At 33.6% G+C, this 24,013-nt stretch overlaps 1 protein-coding gene across 3 annotated transcripts in view; it reads right to left on the bottom strand.

Annotated features, from left to right (window-relative positions):
• Positions 1-24,013, bottom strand: part of Snap25 (Synaptosomal-associated protein 25kDa) — a 137,090-nt gene that overhangs the window by 24,323 nt on the left and 88,754 nt on the right. For all 3 annotated transcript variants that reach the window (XM_072540071.1, XM_072540070.1, XM_072540069.1), the window contains exon 5: positions 3,030-3,147. In XM_072540071.1, the coding sequence (XP_072396172.1) occupies positions 3,030-3,147 (118 nt within the window). The remainder of the gene's footprint in view (positions 1-3,029; positions 3,148-24,013) is intronic.

Raw genomic sequence — 24,013 nt, forward strand, 5'->3', positions numbered from 1 at the left:
TTGTTGTAACATAATTTTCGCTATGATGGTACACGCACTTAATAGACCCAAGGGATCAAAAATTTGAGCTATGTCCGATAATAAAGTTCGCTTTGTGATTATATGGCCTAGAGATGAACTTATGCTATAAAACAGAGTATCTGATTGTGGTGAGTACAATAATCCCAAAGTTTTCGCCTTCTCGTTTTCACCGAATTGAATAACGGAACCCGTAGTTGAATTATCCGGTATATCTCTTAATATTTCAGGATCATTTGAATAGAATTTACGCAATGTAAATCCTCCGCCTTTGAGGACCTCAAAAAGTTGTTTACATGCTTCGCGCGCTTTCTGTTTTGAATCAAAACCTGTCAAAAGGTCGTCCACATAAAAATCGGATTTAATAATGCTAGCAATGTTAGGATTTTTAGCTTCTTGCTCCTCTGCCAATGTCATTAGACATTTAATCGCTAAGTAAGAAGAGCATTTCATACCGTATGTAACTGTTTGTAACTGAAATATTTCAATCGGTTCTTCCGGATTATTTCGCCATAAGATACATTGTAAGGATTTTTGATCATCTGCAACCAATACCTGACGGTACATTTTTTCTATATCCGCACTAACTACATATAAGTGTGTTCTAAAACGCAATAAAATGGAGAGTAAATCATTTTGTAAGGTTGGTCCGGCCATTTGAATACTATTTAATGAAATGCCGTTTGTAGTTGGCGCACTACAATCGAACACAACGCGCAAACGTGTCGTCAAAGAATTTTCCTTTAATACTGGATGATGTGGCATAAAATAAAATGTAGTATTTACCCTAAAGTCTGTTGCCGCTTCCGTAATTCTGCATAAACCTTTCATATGTCCTAACTCTTTATATTCCTGGATGAATTCGCTATAAAGAGTTTTAAGACTGGCATCTTTATTCAACTTACGCTCGAGATTTAAAAATCTATTTTTTGCTTGACGAAATGAATCACCGAGTGAACTTATCGGTTCCTTGAATGGCAATGATACTATGAATTTGCGTATCAGATACCAGCATATTCTGTAGTTCTGGATCATTCTAGCGATATTTTTAATCACCCTATGAGGCTTCTTCTGATCTTTTAATTATAAATACAATTACGTGAAAACTGGCAACTATTGAATCCATTTGCATATTCTGAAGAGAAGAAGATTTGTAGTAATTATGCACAATAAAATGCTACATTTTAAACAATATTACAGAGAATATTGCAAAAATTTTCAAAGTTACACTAGACGACAAAACAATTGTGAAAAAAGATCGACAGTTATATGCAATTTTGTCATCAACGATTGTATTTACTAAAACCGAACACCGTAGGTCATCCAGATCATCCACTAGCCTCATTAACGATTCTGCTCTTTTCATCACGACCATTTCCTTTTCAACAGATTCAGTAAACACTTTTTATTAAACGTCCCTCTTAAGAGCGAAAAGGCAAAGACTCGCAATAGGGATATAAAAGAACCTTTTAAGTTGATTTAGGAAATCCGAAGGCAGACGTCAGTGTACGTTTGAACTTGAACTGAATACTAGCAAGGGTATTGATTTTATGCACGCAAGGGAAAATCTGAATAGAAATGTTTGAGGACTTAAAGACTTTATTTTTAGGTAGTTTTATATTAGTTAAAGAGTTTAACGAATTTTCTGATATTAATAAAATATTCAGTTGGATTTTAGATACAAGTTTTGGGTTTTTTTATATTACTATCATATTTGGTTTTTGAGGTATTTATATTACTTAAACAGGGTCATCGAAAACAGGATTCTCGAGAATTTCTCGAACATTTTTATATAGGAAGTGAATCCATTATTGACTAAATTGTAGTTGGGGCCAAAAAATATGTGCACACTTAATTGCTGAGTCAAAAGACTGAACTAATGACTTAAGGGAAGGCCTATTGACACCCATGATGAAGAAGCCAATGGGAGAACACTTGTCACTTCAGAAAACCTTTAGGAGTAAGTTAAAAAGAAGGTTTGAAATCGTGGTGTAATTCTTGACAACCTTTAAAAAGTTTTTCGCGCGTTTTACAGCACACCTCTGTTATACGCATTTGAAAGATGTATAATGACTTAAAAAATTAACTATAGAATTTAAACTAGCGAAATGAGATTGAATCGCATTAAATACTTGGTTGATAGAGAAAGGAAGTCGCAAGACAAGAACTGAATATATAACTCGTTTCTCGAGAATTTCTCGGACATTTTGAAACCGGGAGTGACTCCTTTAAGGACTAAATTGTAGTTGGGGCCAAAAAAATTATGCACACTTAATTGCTGAGTCAAAAGACTAAACTCATCACTTAGGGTAGGCCTACTAAGCCCGTGACGAAGAATCGAAGGGGAGAACATTTGTCACTTCAGAAAACCTTGGGGAGCAAGCTGATAAAAAGGTTTGAGATCATGGAGTGAATATAATCTCTAAAAAAGTATTCCAAATGCTTCACAAAGTGTTTTAGGTTCGAAATATTTTTACCGTGTTTAAGCATTAAACATGGTTTTATTAGGATAAAGTATAAACAGATTAGGATTAATTAAGTTCCAATTTCTTAAAACTATTTGATTTTAAAATCCACAAGGAAACTAAGTTCCTGTAGCTGGCTGTATACCATGTATCACAAAAAATTTGTTAAAATCCTTTATAAAAGGTATATAAATTAAAAAACCCAATTGGGCTATGTCATAAAGACAAAAAGTTTTCGGAAACCATGTTCCATCATCAGTGTCTAGGTGTACATGTTTTGAGCCACTAAATATTTGGGTAAAAACCCGTTAAAAGTTATAGTTTACAATTTGGTTTACATTATTTAGTCTTATATATTAGGATGTTAAAGTTACCAGTGGATTAGATAATGCCATGCATTAGATGCCATGTTATACCTAGACACTGATGATGAAACATGGTTTCCGAAAACGTTTTGTCTTCATGACATAGCCCAATTGGGTTTTTTAATTTATATACCTTTTATAAAGGATTTTAACAAATTTTTTATTTGCTTTTACTACTTACTTTTGACATGGTAACACACAAAGGCCACAGCATTTTTCCATTCCAGTCAAATTCTTTTCAGCCTCCCGCATATCGGTGTTGATCTGGTCCATTCCATCCTCGATCCGGTCCAATTGTTCTATACAAAACATAAAAGTTAATAAGAAAAATTTACCGAACATATCCGATTAAAAACGATGGTGTATAGGGTCATGTAAATGTAGAGTTAGGCATGCGCATGCTTTTCTATGGTTACGATCTAATGGACAATGAAAAATTAATATTGGTCAAAAGTGTTCATTTTAGTAAGGATACAAAAAGTTTTCGAATACAAAAAGTATGGGTGGGTAAGCTAGTAGTTGGCTCATAAGCAAATCGCAAACAGTTCATGTTTATTTAAACGCTAATATTGTTTGGACACATAATTAAGTTCGAAAATCATCATTTAAAGAACAAATTGATACTGCTGAACCACCATAGTAAGTTAAAAGTGGAAGAACCATTTAAGTTATGCTAAAATTTAACGACCAATGGGTGGTAGAATGACAGATAGAGATCCAGTAAGACTACTTGAGCAATTGAGCATAGAGCAATGAAAGACAGTTTAACAATACCAGAAAGAGGAAACGAACAAACCAAAATGTAGAAGAAAAGCAAAAAGGCTATACTAGCAACCTAGTATAGGAAATAGAGTACCTGCACACTCTAAAACAAAGATAATAAAGTTAAAGAATAAGAAACTCAGAAATACTAAGATGGTTTCAGTTAGAAAGGAAAAAAGAAAACGATTCCAACTTGATTCTTTAGAGAAACTCAGGAATGTTCTTAGTTCACCTCTGGAAACAAGTGTTTCAATGTTACTACAACTTATATTATTTCCTTCTAACCTAGAATAATCTGTTACTGGCTGTGTCTGGCTACTATTGTCTTCTTCTTCGAATGACTTCTCCTATAGAAGATTGACAATAACTTTGGCAAATTCCTCTCTCTTTTGGATCTTTTTCAGCAAATCGCTCGAAGCCAAGCCTGTCCAATCTAGTATTTTTGAATCCAGAAGAACTGTCTTCGTCCTGGTCTATGTTTGACTTTAATATTTCGATTTCAATGAATTCACGTTCTCTGCTTATTCGGTGGAGAACTTTCCAGTTGGTGGTATGAGCAGTCCAAAGTATTCGTAACACTCTTCAAACTAGCAAATTTTAGCATCCACGCTTTAAACTCCATATAACACTTCACAAAATTGCGTCTTAATTACAGATCGAGAGACCTATCCCATAAGAGGCTGCGCATTTTCAAAAAGTTTGTCCTGGCCATTTTAATTCGTGCTCGGATTTCTAAGTCAGGATTCAAATCTTCACTGATAAAGCTGCCCAGGTATCAAAACTTAGAGACTTTGATTATCTTTGTACCGTATGCATTTATGTGCACTGACTGATTCTGATTCCGGTTTACGACTAATGTCTTCATTTTTGCGGTGTTGATTTTTAGGTACAATAGATCTCCTTTAATTGATACCTTGTCAAGCAGGCGCTGTAGGCCTTCAGGACTATCTGCAATTACAACTGTGCCATCGGAATATTTTAAGTTATTCACAATTCACATTTATGATCTTCGGTTCCTTTAAGTGCGTATTGGAATACAATCTCAGAGTACATGTTAAAGAGCCATAGGGCTCAGTCTACAAGAATGTACTACACGATAATAGACTTCTCTTGAGATAGTGGCGCCACCGAGCGGTGAAGCTAAGCACTTATCGGATCGCCTACGTATTGTCTAAAGCTTTGAAATTATTGCATTATTTTCAAAATATATTTTTATTGCGACTAGATTACCAGCTATGTGCATATATTTACAGAGTTCTTTTAACAGATTACAACCATTGTCTTTATCTTCCAATACTACTCGCATCAATCTACATTGGTAGAATCTTAGTATGTCATAAATGACGTCACTGTCTTCCTCATGTGACTAACTATTTACTTCTTTTTCGTTATGTACCATCTATAAAACTATATCCAAAGCAGGTCCTCAATCTTTTGTAAAATCTAAGCTTTCATTCTATAGAATGGTGTATTCAGATATTTTCATTAATTGCTGTTGCCAGCTATTTGTACTTCTATTTATGTTTATACTAATTGTTCTCCGTGTATTATTGACATTCCTGTGCTTTTGTGATCACCATAAATTGTCCTTGTTAAAAAATAACTCGGTTTCTTTGAGGACATCTACTACTCTGTCCACCTTTCTTGTACGTCTTCCCGAAACTCGGCTATTAGGGCAGTATCATATGTAAATCGCATATTGTTAATTAGTGGACCATTTAAACACCGAACACTTTTTCAGCTGGAAAAAGTGTTGTTCATAATACTTAATAATCATAAGCACATGTTTCTGTTGATAATCTTGGTGTTTCCTGTAGTTAGTCCAGATTTTTACTCGTCATTGCGTGTATTTTATTAAAAGGTGGTGATACTTTAATTGTATAATTAGTATTAATATTGAACACACTTGATACACTTGAACAAGCAATGACAAACTATGTAATAATATATAATAATATTAATTATGCCAGCATTATTATTGTCTTATTGTTGTGTAGCTTGTGTAGTAAAAGAATGAATGATTTCATCTTTATATATAGTTTCAATATCTCACATTTTTAACTGGACTTCCCCCTAATTTTAATGTCATATCTGTGATCAGTAAATGCTTTATTCATATTTTGGAAACATGTTAAAACGCACTGGCGAAAGCACAGAATCCTGGCGAACCCTGATATCTTAATTTATCTTTTCTTCTATTTATACTACTGCTTAAGAACTTCGAATGGTATTTTGTCTGGGCTTGGACGGACTTTTTTGTCCGTATGCTCAAGGTAATCTTTATATATGAGATCCTCAACATAATTTTTTCATGATTTTAGTTTAGTTTTTTTTCTATATTTGTTATTTTGTCTGTGTCATATAATGTATTGGATCGACTCAGTCAGTGAATACGGTTTAAAGATTATTTAAAATCAGAAGAACACTGTAACAAACTCAAATTCGGAGAAGGGTACTATAATGGGTCGGTTTTTTGTGTTTTTCTTAGCACAGTCCTCCATTGTCGTGTTTAAAAAGGCTATAGAAAAAACATTGAGCCTAGAAGAAGAATGTCGTGACAAATAAGATCGAGTTAAGATACTCTATATGTCAAGATACTCTATCAACGTTAATTCCATGAGCATCGTTGAGAGACCCGATAACGGGGTTCTAAGATAATTAAGAGAGACATTATTAAACTTTGTAGAGTACAAGGTATTATTCAGAAAACAATAGACAACTAAAGAAGGCATAAAAAATATACAAAAATAATAAAAAAACATACTAGCAAAAGATTCTTAAAAAGTTTAAATTGTTTAAGTTAAGTACTTGTAAATTATTATCATTATAATATTTGACATAGCAACTGTGTAAGTCAATAATATGTTTAATGAGTTCACCTGAAAATTTACTGTTTAGGAAGTTTATCGACCCTTTTGAATCAATTATCTATTATTACACGTGATACCCTTAATCAATGAACAACTTTTGACCTTATAATTTTAAATCAATTTCGAGGCTCTAGCAATTAGTTCAGAAGCGTTAGATTCAATCAGTACATGCTATTAGTACATAATGTTCGAGAATATAGTATTGGCATTAGCGAAAACTAGATAGTGTGTGAGAGAAACGTTTAAGGTTTTTTGAGGTAGTGTTGAGACTTACTTGAACGGTGTTAAATCCTTCAATGTAGGTATTGTTGTAGTCTTTAAATGATCTTGTATATTCCACATAGGTTTTATTAAAAATTTGTGATATTTTTGAGATGGCGAAGTGGATTTAATCCATTTGTACAAAAAATCTATCTTATTTTAATAATTAAATCAGCCGTTTGTCTTAATTTTTAGTCTTAGTTTTAAAAAGGACGACTACTACAAAAATATGCAAAGAAATAAGTTATGCGGAATAGTATTTAGGTAAAAAAACAAAAAACTTTTTCCGCTTTTTACTAGTCACTGGAAGAGCGCTCATAACTGCTAAACAACTAGTACTATTCCTCATAGCACATTTCTGTTAGTAAATAGATCTTTTAGAATAATCTGTCTTTATCTGGGTTTCTGGGATGGGTGAAGCCGCACAACTCTAACTCAAAATTGTTAAGATATTTTTTCCTTGTTCTTGCTTGAAACAATTTTGGTACATTGAGATTTATTGTTGTTCCTATTGATCGTTAATCAGTAGTAATCAGATCTATAATTAGGTATATCACTGAAGAATCTACTAATACAATTTCAAAGGTTGCCTAGTTTTATTTGGACCTTACCTAAGGCCAACAAACTCACCAACCGAAACAAACCGTAAGCGCATACAAACTTTTACTCTAATTCTTGTTTTTCTTGTTAGAATACTACTAACCTGATCTTATGTACGTAGTAACTAAAGGGAGTAAACAATCGGCAACTAGGTATCTTGCCCTATTTTAGCATTCTTATACAGATGAAGAAGTAAGAATAAAATATTTACAAATTATAGATAGGTCTGTAACTTGTTAGTCCGTAACAGTTTGAAACTATCAACGGTGCCTTAAGCAATGGCGAAGCACAACAAACTTTGTCATAGGGGACATGGCAACCAACGAGAGCCAGCAACTGCTAGTTTTGCTAAAAAAGAACCTAGTACTTCCTTTGTCCAACCAGAATCACCTAGACTATAACCGTCCGAGTAGATATCATTTCTGTAAAATCAGAAAGTGTAAATAGCAACATGCAGAGGAAACGACTGAACATATTGTCTGCAAGTACATGGTAATTGCTCGCCAATATCAAAAATACCTGGAATAGGTCTTTTAGAACATAATCAGATTTAAAACGTAGCTCCAAAATGCATTATATGATTTCAGTTCTCTATCAGTTCTTTTTTCGGTTTTGTGCCTGACAAAACTTTTTGGCTTTGGATACAGTATTGCTGTTCAGAAAGAGCTGCGGAATTCAGGTATGGGCGCACTGCCATGCCTAACAAGATTTCGTCCTGACTCGTGCAAATAAAATCTACACTGAGACAAGGATAGATGGCTCAGAAGGACCCGAAAATGAGTAACTTAATGACCCCAGTCAAGAGTCCTGCAGACGAACTTTCAGCACTGTAAGGCAGCTTCCGCAAAATTTACTGTTGCTCTGGGAGTATATCAGGTCCAAATAAAAGATTCATCGGGTTTAGTGGAGAACTTTCATATACCAAGTCTGTCGAAGTCAATAGCAGCTGTATAATATTTCGTGAAAGATATGCAATGAGCCAATTGGCTGTAGTACGAGAAGTGTAGACCTGGCGGCTTCCAGAGGAGAAAACCAATGTTCATGAGTTTGTGTCTCAATAAAAAGACTGTACTTCTTATAAATCAGGCATCACTAGTTAAAATATTCGACTAGTTGCTCATCGAGTATATTTGGCATATTTTAATCAGGTTGCAAATTAACTTGTACCTGATTCAGCCTGAAGGCGCTTGTTTTTAGTTTACTTTTCGTTCTGTTTTGTAATACTCTTTTATTTTGTTGTTCATACGTCTAATTATTTTGATATTAAGAATAAAAATAACAAATGCGACATTTGTTCTATCGGTAGCATTATTTTAAATATTAATAATATAAAAGTATAGCCTCTTAGTCGTTGACAATTCATTCTAATAAGAACATTTCTTGTGACATGTTTGCTAAGTTAGCAATAATCCGATATAAAAGTTTATGACAATAGTCGCCTTATACTCACCATTTGGCTGGTCTTTTGGGTTTCCCGTTTCATAGTCGATAATTATCTTTAATTTGCGAACGTGAACAAATTTTATAAAGAAACTCAATAGTAGCCTCAACTGTATGTCGATAAAATACTACGGCTATCGGGGAAAAATGGTAAATGATTTTTAGTTAAAATATAAAAGATAACAATTTTGAGGTTTTGGTTTAATATGTAATTTAATATTGTATATACAGTTATATTTCTTTTGGGATCTATGTAGTACCTGAATAAGGCAGACAAATAGATTTTTTGTAGTTCAGGATTAAACCACTAAACAATTTGAGTTTAATGTAGTAACCGGTTTTTGTGATGAAGAGTATATTATTGAATTAATTTTTGATGTACACATCAATATTAGCTTAATCAGTTCAGTTTTTAAACTTTTTATTACGAAGAACAATTATTTAGAACAGAATTAGGTCTAACACAATGGTGGACACAATATTTATGCCAACTAATAAAAAGTTCGATAGACTTAATTGAATCCCCGTTTGACTCTTTTGTTGACATTAGCAAAGCGTTTGATATAGTACAAATAGGTGCATAATAAAGATTCTTATAAATACCAATTGTTAATATGTTTTTAGAAAGTTGATTAATATGTTTTTAGAAAGAGATATTTTCGTTAGCTTTCATTTTCATTTTGGTTGATTTTAACTATTTTAAGTAATAAGTTGGTACTGATAAATTATTCACAACAAACATGCTTTTTCCGGCCGGTATTTTAATAGAACAAATCGATAAAACAATCTGATAACAATAACGAATTTCTTCGTTATAAATAACAAAATTTTGCGTTACTATGCCTTTTTCAATTTCTTTGTGTGTTTTTAATCTAAAAAAAAATTAAACTACAATTTAAGTTGGAAATCGAGTTTGGTATGATATAGAAAATAGCAATTTACACGTAGTTAATACAGAATCGATAATATAACGGTTGTATTCGACACGCAACCACCGAAGGTCATAAACATCTCTGTTGATAATCTAAATAAACGACCCTCAAACGATCAAGATAAGGTCTTTTAAACACTTTCAGATTTTTTATAGTTAGGAATAGTTGTACATTTAATTAATACAAATTTTCACACAAAAAAATGCATGGTTATAACAGCAAATTTACTAAGATGTACATTGAAACCGGAAGGTCAGATAATACCACAAGTGATGGAGTTTAAATATCTAGGCATCACATTATCTAGCTACGAAAAGCTCGAAACTGAAGTGGAAGATCAAGTGAATAGAGCAAACAGCTGCAGATTGCCTGCATGAAACAATATGGAAAAATAAAAATATCGGGAAAGAAATAAAAGGCACAATTTACAAAACAGTCATCAGACCAATAATATCATACGCGGAAAAAACACGACCTGACACAGAGAGGACAAAAAGGATGTTAGAAACAGCAGATATGAAAACACATAAAAATTGAGGGTAAAATACTATGGGGCAGAGCTAGAAGTACAGATATACGACGTAGATGCAAGGTGGAGAACATCACGGAGTGGGTAAGAAATAGAAGAGTGGAGTGAAATGATCGTATAAGCCAAATGACAACAAATAGAGTAAAAAAGACTGCAAGGGATGGTTCCCCAATATTAAGACGGTCAGTAGGAAAACAGACAGTCATGTCAACGTAAAAAGAAGAAGAAGAACTTTTTTAAATCTATCTTTATATTTTTAAATTCTTCTCTGTAAATTGGTATGCTCATGATTGATGTCAAGTGCACAGAAACACTTGTCTTTAATTGCTCTTTGGAGACACAAAACTCCTAAAATATCAAATTTGTTGAAAGCTTATCTAAAGTGTGATCTTTTAAAAGAGGAATGCACAGCTTTAGCTTTATAATGGCACGCTTATTTCTTTGAAAGCTATGTCTTCGAAGACCACCCTTAAACGAAAATCCCCAAATACGGGTTTTACCCCTATACATCACCTCATCACACATGTATGATCTAGTGCAGAAGATGAGACTTATATATAAGTGTATATATACTGTATATATAAGTATAAAGATGACATATAAAGTCTATTCAATTATTGCATTTTTTCGTTATTATTCTAATATGAAACCAGCGACCTCAATAAGGTTTACATAAACACCTCGAAAACCTGGTTTTTCTCATAGGCAATGGTTGTATTTTCTTTTTTGAGGCCTGGAATTTTTCTTTTTCATATATTTTTTTAATATGAATTTGAGACGCATTGATTCAGGTTGTATCGATCTCAAAAAATATTATTAACCCTGTAAAACTCGCAAAAACACTTAAAAGCCCCGAAAGACAAGATTTTTTTGCCCAATGGGGGGGAGTGTGTTATAGATGTTTTGCCCAATTTTTGAATGCCCTAAAGGAAATTACTTAAAACTATATATAACCTACGTAAAAATTTATTTGATATATTTTGTCAAAATGGGGAAAATCCCTAAAACTCCTAAAAAACTAATTTCTTTTTTGGTTTTTGAAGGTGGCGTACCTTACGGAAAAATCCGGAAACAATCAGACCTACATACTCTTTGATAAAATACACAAAATAAAAAAAAATAGACCTGCAGCCATCTTCAAAAAAAAAGTTGAGACGTTTAAAAAAAAAGCGTATAACCTATAAAAACTAGACAAGTTTTGTAAAAGCCCCTACTATGTGTGTGAATACTCCAGTCGTCAGAGACGAAAATGCCACTGAACCTCCAAAAATCATACGAACAAGCTGAATTTTCCTGAGAATGTAAATTTTAGGACTGTACGCCATAGAAAAAAATATTTGAAATAAAAAATGTAGCTAAGATAATTTTGAACAAAAATATTTATTAGCATTTTTTTGTGTAAAATGAACCATTCTCTTAGAAATAACGATTGAAGCGATCGACAATTTTTAATATCAGTTACGCATGCGAATGTTCAATAAAATTTGTATCAGCTCGACGGTAAAAATTCGATATCCTTTGATCCGAGTGTCCTATCGACAAAAATCAAAATGCGTTTTAAAGGTAAAGTGTACAGCATTTGTACACAATTTTTGTATTTCGCCGCAAATAAACTGAGTTTTTATAAAGGCGGTAAATAAATAAACGTTGCGCGATTTTTGCTAATTTTTATAATTCTCATGAGATCAATACAATTTATCCCTTTTATTAATCGATCACTGTGGAGTTTAGATAACTAGAGTCTAATCTTTAAAACAGTTTTTGTTTATTTAATAAAACTCCAACAGAAATCTTATGATTATTGCTATCTGATCATTCACTATAATCAATAAACAAGTTACATTCTAAGGTTACATTCAGCAATATACCTGTACTATGTACTAGCTAACGTGTACACTTTAGCCGCACTTTGCCCTGATTTTTCACTTTCACTCACTTATAGCACTAACTCAAACGGCTTCGTTCTCTTAAGTCTTCTTATCTGGTTGGCGTTGTCTAGGAGTTTGATGGCCCCGACATTTACGTGGTTGGAGAGCCTTTGTTCATGACTCTCGGCAAACTTACTTATTGTCTGGATAACCGTATCCATCTGAAGGTCTCGATGAAGATCACAGTTTCTGAAGTACCATGGAGCGTTAACGATGTTCCTTAATAATTTATTCTCATATCGTTGTATAATTTGGATGTTTCTTTTGTACAGCCCCATAGCTGTATCCCATATGCCCATATCGGTTTAAGGACTTGCTTATACAATAACAATTTGTTATAAGCAGACAGAGTGGATTTTTTTGCCATCAACCAGTATATCTTTCTGAACGTAATTTCTAATTCCTCTTTTTTTTTTCTTAATATGTGCTTTCCAACGTACCTTGGAATCTAATGTCATACCCAAATATTTTGCCGTATTTGCATAAGGTATTTGGTTGCTATTTATACTAAGTGGGATATGTTGTTCTCTTTTGTTAGTAAAATTGACATGAACAGATTTTGTTTCATTCAATTTTATACGACATCGCCTGGTCCAGATGTTAATTTGTTCAACAGAGTTCTGTAGCATGGTTGCTGCATCCTCGTGGTTTTGTCCGACTGCTAGAATGCATGCGTCGTCTGCAAATGTCGCAATTGTGTTAGGTTCTAATGATGGAATATCGCTGGTATAGAGCAGGTATAGCACTGGCCCCAGGACACTTCCTTGTGGAACTCCAGCTTTACCTTCTCTTAATTCTGAATATACTTCCTCATATTTAACTCGAAAGTATCTGTCGGATATATATATGATTCTAGTAGTTCAGAATACTGTTTTGGTAAGTAGCATCTGAGCATCTGATAAGGGCACATCATGAGAGATGAAAAATACGAACTACTAAGGAATATAATGCAGGGTAAAATCAAAGGCAGAAGAAGCGTAGGAAGACGTAAAATCTCGTGGCTACGCAATCTCCGTGAATGGTTTGGATGCAGTTCAGTTGAACTATTCAGGCGCGTAACCAACAAAATTATAATTGCCAGAATGATTTCCAATCTCCGATAGGAGCGGAATTTTAAGAAGAAGTAGCATCTCATTTTATGATATAATCCGTCATGCCACACTTTGTCAAAAGCCTGCGCTACATCGAGGAAAATTGCGGAGCAGACTTTTCCTTCTTCTAGAGCTTTTTCTACTATATCTGTTATTCTATGCACCTGTTGAGTGGCTTGCTCTAAACCCAAACTGATGATTAGAAATTTTTAGATTAGATTAGGTTTTAGTCTCTTCAAGAGTAATTTTTCGTATAATTTAGACATGACAGGTAACAGTGAAATAGGCCTATACGAAAAAGCTTCTTGTGGAGGTTTTCCTGGTTTTAGTGTCATTATAATTTCTGCCACCTTCCATATCTTTGGTACGCCCCTCAGCCTAAAGGAAGCGTTTATAAGATGTGTTAATTTTATGAAATATATATAATATGAAATTTTAGTTTTGAGTTTTGGCAACAAATGTGAGGCATTTGAAATATGCCTAAAAAACGCCGAATTTAAACTTTCACATTACTTCTTCTTCTTCTTGTGGTGCCTATCCGTTACGAATGTTGGCTACTAGCATGGCAATTCTAACTTTATTGACCGCAGGTCGAAATAGTCGTGAAGTGGTAAAGGAAAACCATTTTCACATTACAAACGATCTAAAACATCTTAAACTGTCCTTTTTCACTTACACTAGTGGGTTTTTTACAACTATCCATCTTCTGCTACAAATTACACTCAAGACCATCTTCTTTAAAGCATTTCCTGTGACATGCGATTGTTTGTAATGTAAAAGTTTAAATTCTGCGTTTCTTAGTCAAATTTCAAATGTCTCATATTTGTTGCCACAACTCAAAATTCAAATTTCATAATATAGGTTTAGAAGACTTTCTTTCTTTCTTTCTCACCTTCCTTTTACCCTATCAGGGTGTCGGATTTGGGCTAGCTATTTTAATTTCCATTTACCCACCTCTTCCATTCTTTTCTGTTTCCTGCCATTATTTTCAATTCCTCGAGTGATTTTTGTGTAAGTTTTCCCGCCTCTACTACTTGCTGTATCCATTTTTTTCTTGGTGTGCCTCTTTTTCTTTTTCCGATGTTTTTTGCTTCATAAATTTTTCTTGTTATTCTATTGGATTGCATCCTATTTTTTATTTTATTTTATTTGCAACCCCTCTTTGCTATTTTGTTCATTATCGGTTCCAGGTTGGCCATTCTCCTAATAGTCTCATTGCTTAATCTATCCCATTTTGTCTTTCCAACTATCCTTCTTAGATGTCTCATCTCCATTGCGTTTATCCTGCTCTTATGTTTTTCCAGAATTGTCCAGTTTTCACTTGCATAGAGCACAGTCGGTATCACTAATGTGTTATATATTTTTATTCTTGTTTCTCGTGCAAGTTCTCTTTTTCCCATTATTGGGGCTAACGCATAATATAACTTGTTTGATTTCTTTGGTCTATTTGTTATTTCCCAGTCTATTTTTCCGTCATTAGTTATTATACTTCCCAGGTATTCGTAAGTTGTTACTATTTCCAATTCTGAGTTTTTACATTTTATCTTTATTTGATTATCTTCCTTATCTCCTTTGCCGCTGATTATCATTATCTTACTTTTTTCCTCGTTTATCTCAATTTTTAGTTCTTCTATTTGTTCTACCCATATATCCATTAGTTACTGCATTTTATTCTCGGAATCTATAGTAATCTATATATTAGTACTATGTCGTCTGCATACATTAAGGACTCTATCGTTACCGGTTGTAATCTGCGGTAACCTATTATTGTCTGTAGTTGATTGGTTCTGACTCTAGTGTTTCTTATCAATTCGTTCATTACTATTACGAATAGCAAAGGGCTGAGACTATCTCCTTGTTTAATACCTCTCTTCCAATTAAATGCTTCCGATCTTTCCCCTGTTATTTGTACCCTTCCTTTTACCTCTTTGTAAGTACTTTCTATAATTTTTATCAATACATTAGGTACGTTTATTTTCCTCAAGCATTTCCCTATAATATGTCTTTCTATCGTGTCAAATGCTGCTCTTAGGTCTATGAATGCTAATACTAGTTTTTCCCCCGTATCTATGCTTCTTTCTATTAGGTTTCTAATGATATATATGTTGTCATTTGTCTGTCTTCCCGGTCTAAATGCCGTTTGTTCTTCTCCCAAAAGGTTTAGAAGACTGTTCCCTATAAATCGAAATTTCACTATGACTGGGAAATTACAGTGATAAATTTTATTGATCTCAAGAGAATTGTAAAAAAATGGCAAAAATCGCGCAACGTTTATTTATTCAACATATTTATCGAAACTGACTTCATTCGCAGCAAAATACAAAAACTGCACTCTTCACCTTTAAAACGCATTTTGATTTTTATCGATAGGACACTCTGATCAAAAGATATCGAATTTTCAAAATACATTCAAAATTGCCGGTCGCTTCAAGCGTTGTTGCTGCGAGAACGGTTCATTCTATAGAAAAAGTACTAACTAACATTTTTGTTCAAAATCATCTCAGCTATATTTTTTATTTGAAACATTTTTTTGTACGGTGTACAGTTTCTTGGTAAATCGATTTTTTTGAGTTTTTACCCCTCTACGAGGGGAGTTTTAGGGGGAAACCCAGGGGTAAAAGTGGTAAACTTTTTTGCATCTTTTTTAGGGTCCCAAAATTGATATTCTCAACAAAATTCAGCTTGTTCATATGATTTTTACGGGTCAAATCTTTGACGATTGGACCATATCTCAAAAACAAATTTTTTTTGAAACAAGTTTTTGAAATTTTCCAATTTTTTTGCAACTCATCAAAAACATAAAACGGAAAAATGACATTTTTTGTGGTAGGGGGAGAGTAATGACGGGTTAAAATTGCGATGAGCCCTATTTTTTAATCACAAGAACGTAAAAAAATAAAAAATCGAATTCTGGGATGTTGCCCATTTTAATGGTGGGTACCCTTTCTAAAATTTGTTAGAGAAAATAGAATTTACTTATTATTTTACTTTGGAATCCATTGCAATCCGCTGGGGATAAAACTTTGTAGTTATCTGATACACTATAACAATACGAGTTAATGACTTTTAAGTTTGAGGCATCTTTTTCTATTCTAAAAACTCAATGGAGCAATTAAAGCCGAGAGAAGAGTCTGAAAGAAAGCTATTGAGACAAATACTAGGCAATATAAATGAGAACAAATGACGTCCTACACATTGTATCCCTAAAACATCTTATGTAGGTTTTTCACTATATCGCCGTTGCTTTTATATAACGTGTCAACCCTTGTATTTATCATAAAGTATCAACCTCTCTAACTCTGGTCAATAATTTAATTCAATAAATAATTTTTTGTTGCTTATACCTTGCTAATATTGATGGTACGTCCTTGAGAGTATCATGAAGAAAATTTGAGTGTGACTTAAAGAAGCATAATCCTTATTTATTTGTAGAATAGTTTTTGGCTTCTAGAACAAAAATATATAGATGTAGTAATTTTGTATTTTTATCATTGTAGCGTATTATTGCGTATAAATAATAGAGGGGTATTTTTGTCAAAATATTGTTCGATATGAGACACAACAAATGAATAAGTTGAAAAAAATCAATGATGGTGATGGTCATGGTTATAATTAGGTTTGTTTTTAGTATTATAATGGTAGATTTGTCTAAATTAGCTCTTTTGCTTAGTCCATAAGATTTCATATCAAGACGACAAAAAAAAATTTCTGCCACTATAGGAGAAATCTCTGGAGAGTAACTAAGAGAATAAAAAACAACTTATAGAAAGCCAATAAATTTGCTGAACATCTAGAACAAACATTTTAGCCAACTGAGGCTGAAAATATACTTGAGTGAAAAATATCATCCAGGAACACCTTCAGACCGTAATAAACAAGACCCCAAATGATGAATATATAATCATTATGGGCGATTTTAACGCCCGTGTTGGCAATGATATAGTTCCAGGAATAAAACAGCGATATAATGAAAATATCAGAAATGAAAACGGAGACCTTCTGACGGACCTCTGCAGCAAACACGAGATACGTATTAATAATACATTTTTCCCTCACAAAGAACAATACAAATACACTTTTGAAAACAGTACAGGACAAAGATCGATGATAGACCTATATTCTGTCGAATAGAGAGTTATACCCCTCTCAAATCTTGGATGTAAGAGCACTAACATCAGCAGAAATAGGAAGCGATGATAAATTGGTATTGTGCAAAATCCGAATGAAAACACGTATATGTGATAACACAACACCAGAATACACCAAAGTCGAAAGCTTACAGGATGACTCCACAAGATACCTATTAAAAAAAAAAAAAAAAAAAAAAAAAATAAATAACCGAAAACAGCACAAACACATATATCACAAAGTGATTGAGTCGAACAAAGCTGGGTAAAAATTAAGTCTAATATCTTAGCATCGACCAAGGAAGTTCATGGCGAAAGAAATATAAATAAAAATAAATCGTTCCCAAGGCGAAGAACTCCATGGTTTGTACAGAAGTGAAGGAAAAATGTAAAGAAAAGAAAAAAGCTTACCTGAAATATATGCCAACCAAAACACAAGTGGCACACCATAATTACGTCAATTAGAAACGAAACACATGCACATGTAAGAAAAATAAAAAATAATCACTGGGAACGCTTTTCGAAAGAAATGGAACATAAGTTTTACGGTCTGCAAAAGGAAATATGGCGCTTCATAAGAGGTCAAAGAACGGAGGTAAAGGAACTAATAGAACCAAAACACATGGAAAAGGATATGTGGACTGACTACCTAAAAAAGCTCTATGCAGAGGAAGAACAAACGGCGCTAGAACCGAAAACACCAGAAATTACCACAAATGAAGAACTAAATATAAATGTACAGGAACTTCGTAAAATACTTGAAAAGCTGAAGAACAGATACTCAGCAGGTAAAGACGGGATACCAAACAAATTACTGAAATATTGTGGAGCAGTAAGACAAGACAGAACAATTAACAACATTAATTAATAAAATTATAAAACAACATAAAATACCGGAAGAAAGGAGATATTAAAAGCGTTAACAAAGGAAGAGGGTACATAATGGAAAACAAAGAAATAACAATACTCTGTTACGCAGACGACGCAATATTGATAGCCGAAGATGAAGATAATCTGTAAAGACTGGTCCACAGATTTAACATAAAAGCAAAAGAATTTAATATGAAAATCTCATCTCAGAAAACTAAAACAGTAGTAGTCAGCAAAGAACCAACCAAACCAAAGATGGCATCAGTATTGAGCAAGTAATGGAAATAAAATACCTGGGAAATACATTGTCCAGCTATGGAGACCTGGACAAAGAAGTGAGAGATCAAGTACAAAAACTGGCAGGATGCCTTAATAACACTATATGACGAAACATACATATTAACACTGAGATGAAGTCAAGAATTTATAAAGTCGGTGTAAGAACAATAATGACGTATGCTTCAGAAACAAGACCCGACACAGCCACAACGCAAAGGCTACTGGAAACGGCAGAGATGAGAGTACTTAGAAGAATTACAAGAAATACGCTGAGAGATCGACAGAGAAGTGAAGACATTAGAAGAAAATGTAACGTACAGTGTATAAATGAATGGAAACAAAACAGAAAAAAAGAATGGAATAACCACATAAGCAGAATAGAAGAGACCCATGTCGTCAAAAACATGAATCCAAGAAAATCTCATGGGTTTGATTTAATTACAGGAGAAATCCTAAAACAGTATCATCGTACAGACCGATTTCTTTACTTTGTAATTTCAAAACTATATGATAAGCTGCTGTTGAAAAGGTTGAAATCTCTCACAGGACAATGTGTGAGATTAGGGCCTAAATACAAATTACGGAAGATCTTACACAACCAGTAAACAGAAATATTGCAATCAAGAGGTTTTACGGTTACAAATGAAAAAGCTTACTCAGAATTCAAATCAATTAACGCAAGAGTACTTCAAGATCAGACCTATACCTATTATACACCAGCGACATTTCCGAATTAATACATAATACAATAGCCACCTTCGCAGATGATGCCTTGATAGCTGTAGGTGAAGATCATGGAGAAGCAACACGGAAACTTTAATTTTATCGTTTAAACAACAATACTATTTAAATTTTACAACAAATATGTATTAATTAACAGAGTTGACATCATTTAAAGGGTATTTACCCCATATTTAGTGGCTTTCCTCATGTATACCTGGTAACTGCACTGATTATAAACTTATTAGTCCGAAAACTTTTTGTGATGTAAGCCGAAAAGGCAATTTTAGAATAAATATACCTCTTATAAAGGATTTTTTAAATAACAGTTTTTATGATTCATGGTATACAGCCAACTACAGGAATTTCATTTTCCTTATGAATTGCCTAACATCATCATCATAAGTACTTAAAAGTCCTAGACCTTCTTCTTAAGGATTCGCTGACGAATCAAATTAAATAAAAAGAAGTCAATACCCATTAATTTTACAAATAAGAAACGCCAATCCATTCCTGTTAGTAAAAATAATGCTCAAATACCATAGTACTTATATGCCGGAAAGTCCATGTCAATGTATAGAGTGATGGTACAATTAAAAAAACGTAGTGGAGATGCTTTCACAAAGCTGGCGAAGAAGAAACACAAAGTTGGCGAATTTATATTAAGATTATGAAACTTTGTTATTGAAAGGATCATCAGAAAAACATATAAACAGAATAGTCGTAAGAGCTCCAGACAATTATGTAATGAATGTGGGTGGATTGTAAATAGGATTATTGGGGAAAACAAAATGGGAAAGAAACAATATTCCAGAGGGTGAAAAAAGGTAGAAATATCAAAAATAACAAGTACATATTCAAAACAAATGTAATGACCTGTAAAAGAAATAGATAAACCAAGTGCAAAACATAATGTAATAAAGATTTTGAATGATCAGGATCATCATTTAATAGAGAGGGTTAAAAATGCTGGTTCGTCAGTACAGAATTCTGACAGCTGAGACATTACTGGAGTAGATTTCTTCAACCAATCAGTTACGTTCAACTAAAAGCCATTTTCAGTCGATGAACGGACCAACAACCCGGAGATAAGCGCGCATTTAGACAGCTAGATCCACTTTCAACCAGATAGGGGCATTCTTCAAGAGTCACAACCATTCACTTGATATAAAAGTAGAAACGCTGCGATGCTACCTCTTCTTTGTCCTTTTTTGAATCTTTCTTTACTTTCTGAATCTCTTTTGAATGGTGATGAAACGTGGACCTTGAACGAAGATATGTGCAGAAGATTGGAAGCATTTGAGGTGTGGCTATATCGGAGAATACTTACGATTCCGTGGACTGACCGAGACACAAATGAGGAGGTCCTCAGAAGAATGCAAAAGAACCGAGAAGTATTGACCACCATCAAACCTTGAAAGTTACAATACTTCGGACACATCCTGTAAGGAAAAATATTTGGAAAGCGAAGTTCAGGAAAAAGGACATCCTGGTTTAGAGAACCTCCGACCCTGGTTTAACACAACATCTGTGCAGCTTTTCCGCGATACTGCAGACAATATAAAGATTGTCATGACGATCGCTAACATCCGTCACGGATAGACCTATCAAGAAGAAAGGTGAATGTGAAGAAGTGACTTAAATGCTACAATCGGCAAGGAATATTTTGAGAGTGATAAAAAATAAGGAACGCTGATGGAGAACAAGCCAAGAAGTCTATGATCAAAAGATAAGGACCAAACAATCACAAATTTTGTTACGGTCCAAAGAATGATATGGCTAAGGCGCATTGTCCGAATGGCAACAGAGAATTACCAAAATGATTTTATGTAGAAAACCCATTAATATTAGTAAAGAAATTAATATTGAACTTGCTCCCACTCACTCTCAATCTAAAGAATCATATACCGACCATAATAAAGCTCTTCTTTCATATATTAAGAGTGTCAAAAATAATATTTACTATTCATCTAAAACTGTTTCGCTCATCCGATCTCTTACACACAACAACCTTACTAAACAAAGAAATTCAAACTTTGACAATTTCAGAACCATAGCCCCCATTCGTCTTCATAAACCAAGGATTATCCAAGAAGTTATTAAAATCGGAAAACTCGCTGACTGTCTCAATATAATGAAAGAGTCCAGTTACTATTTAGATGGAGCAAATCCACTAATGGACTATCATCCCCCCCAACTAAACACCACGTCAGCAAAAAGTCATTATCACCAGCATAACAGTAGCAGTGTTGTTATTTTATGCTGTTAATATTGCACCGCCGCTTTATTAACGACACTCTGGTTTCTCTTAGGAACGAATAGATCTTTCGCCTTCTACTACAGTAGAATAGTCTAGGAACTACTGAAGGGAAGTCCTGATAAAGGATATATACAGGGTGAGTTTTTAATGCGACATAGGACGATAATTCCATTATGATATAGAATATCTAATAAACTTTTTTAGAAAAAATGTAAGCAATGATAGTCTCCATAATTGGAAAATATGTGGAATTTTTTTTAATTTGTATCCTCCTCATAATTATTGTTCTTACAATATTGGGTTTTGCATTACATACAGAGTATTTAACAAGTTATGACCATTTTTATTTCGAAATCCCTATTAAATCAACACCATGTATTCTTTTTCTTATAGTGCGTCGGCGAATTATCTTAAGGCCAGACGTCTGTCTTTTGCGGCATGCAAAAGATCGCCAGTGTTATTTATGCTTGTCCAGTTCTTTATGTTCCGTAGCCACTACATTTGTTTGCGACCTACTCCTCTCTTTCCATTCAATCTTTCCCTGGATGATTAGTTGAGGGATTGCGTATTTTTTTCTCTCAGAATATGGCCGAGGTATCCAATTTGTCGTACCTTGATCAAATTGAGTAGTTCTATCTCAGTATTTGCCTTTCTTAAGACTTCCTCGTTTCTCACCCTATCTGTCCATGGTATGCGGAACATTCTTCGCAACGTCCACATTTCGAAGGCCTCCAACTTAATAATGGAAGGTACTCTTAACGTCCATGTTTCCATGCCGTATAACAATATGGACCATACACAGCATTTAACCATCCTGTATTTAAATTTGATAAAAGCTTGTCTTGCTTGTTCGGTACGGCATTTTACTTCTTGTTGAGGATCATATTGGTAATTCATCATCATTCCCAAGTATTTAAATGTATTCGCTTGATCGATTGGAGCATTATCTACTTGCAGTTGTATTCTTAAAAGTGCGTTTTTTCTTATTGCCATACGTTTAGTTTTTCCAGCATTTATCTTCAAGCCATATATTTTTCCTACGGTGTTTATTTTATTTAACATCAACTGCATATCATGTTCGTTGTCTGTTATTATCGCGGTGTCGTCATCGTAACGAATGTTATTTATCGTTTACCGTTTACCTTTATTCCACAATCAGAGCCTTCCAGTGCCTCTGCCAAAATATTCTAGACATAGAGATTGAAGAGCATAGGAGACAAAATACACCCCTGTCGCACCCCTCTTAAAATTTCAAATTCTTCTGTGTTGGTTGATTTGTTCAGTCTCACTCGTGTTTTTTGATTCCAATAGAGATTCTGGATAACTCTTATATCTTTCTCGTCAATGTTAGCGTTGTGTAACATTTTTATCATTGCGTCATGTTTTACGGTGTCAAAGGCTTTTTCATAATGGAAGAATGTTATGACTATATTATTTTCCTTATATATACACCATGTATATAAAGAATTAAAGCATAAACAATTATATAAACATGTTTGTATAATTGAATATATGAATATATATAAATGAAATAACATATTTCCTTAATGAAATACAATATTTCTAAAATTCCTACAAGATAATATGTTTTGTATAATATTATAACAAGATTATTTTTATTCAATAAACTCACACAAAACAAAAAGCGAAACAATATACAATTGATGTAACAATTTTTAGATTGTTTTATCAACAGTATTCTAAGCCAGGAATTTTTAATAAAACATTCCTAACTGCCGATTGTGACGCGCAAGTAAAAGGCCATTTGTGTCAGTTACAAAGGTAAAATAATGGGCTTTGAAAAAATGACAGTTTTCATATTATTAAACCGTAAATGGTAGACTTTGAAAATGACAGTTTTCATATTATTACCTTTTTAATCGGTCTCTATGGCTTGTCTTTATTGTTAAAAAATGAATTTTTCTTTAGAAGAGTTAACAGATATGATCTGGGTATTAGAAGAAAAATTTAGAAATTGCTTACTTACATCCAGAATATATCACGAGCGATATCCTGAACGGAGGAAGCCAAACGCAAGAGCTTTTAAAAAAATAATGGATCGTTTTGTTCGCACTGGGTCAGTTGTATAACAAAAAAAAAATGAGAGAACCAAAACTGTTCTAAGTGAAGAAAATGAATATGATGTACTGATATATACCACTGAAGATCCCCACATCAGAACTCGTGAAATTTCACGTCAACATGACATTAGTCAAACTTCAGCGGCAAAAATCCTTCGTAAACATAAACTGCATCCTTACCGCATACAGTTACATCATAGAAAAACCGAACACATGTGTTGGGTTGTTCTCTGGTTACATCAAGAATTGACAGTCGATGATTATCAACGCAGATTATCTTCTTGTCAATAGTCTTGCACTAAGTGCAAAGAGACCATTTTTTTTTCTCGATTATGTACTTTTTGGAGATGCGGCTACATTTCACAAAAATGGAACGGTGAATGGGCATAATTTTCATTACTATGCATCAATCAAT

Source organism: Diabrotica undecimpunctata, chromosome 8 (genome assembly GCF_040954645.1).
Source record: "Diabrotica undecimpunctata isolate CICGRU chromosome 8, icDiaUnde3, whole genome shotgun sequence".
Taxonomy (NCBI): Eukaryota; Metazoa; Arthropoda; class Insecta; order Coleoptera; family Chrysomelidae; genus Diabrotica; species Diabrotica undecimpunctata.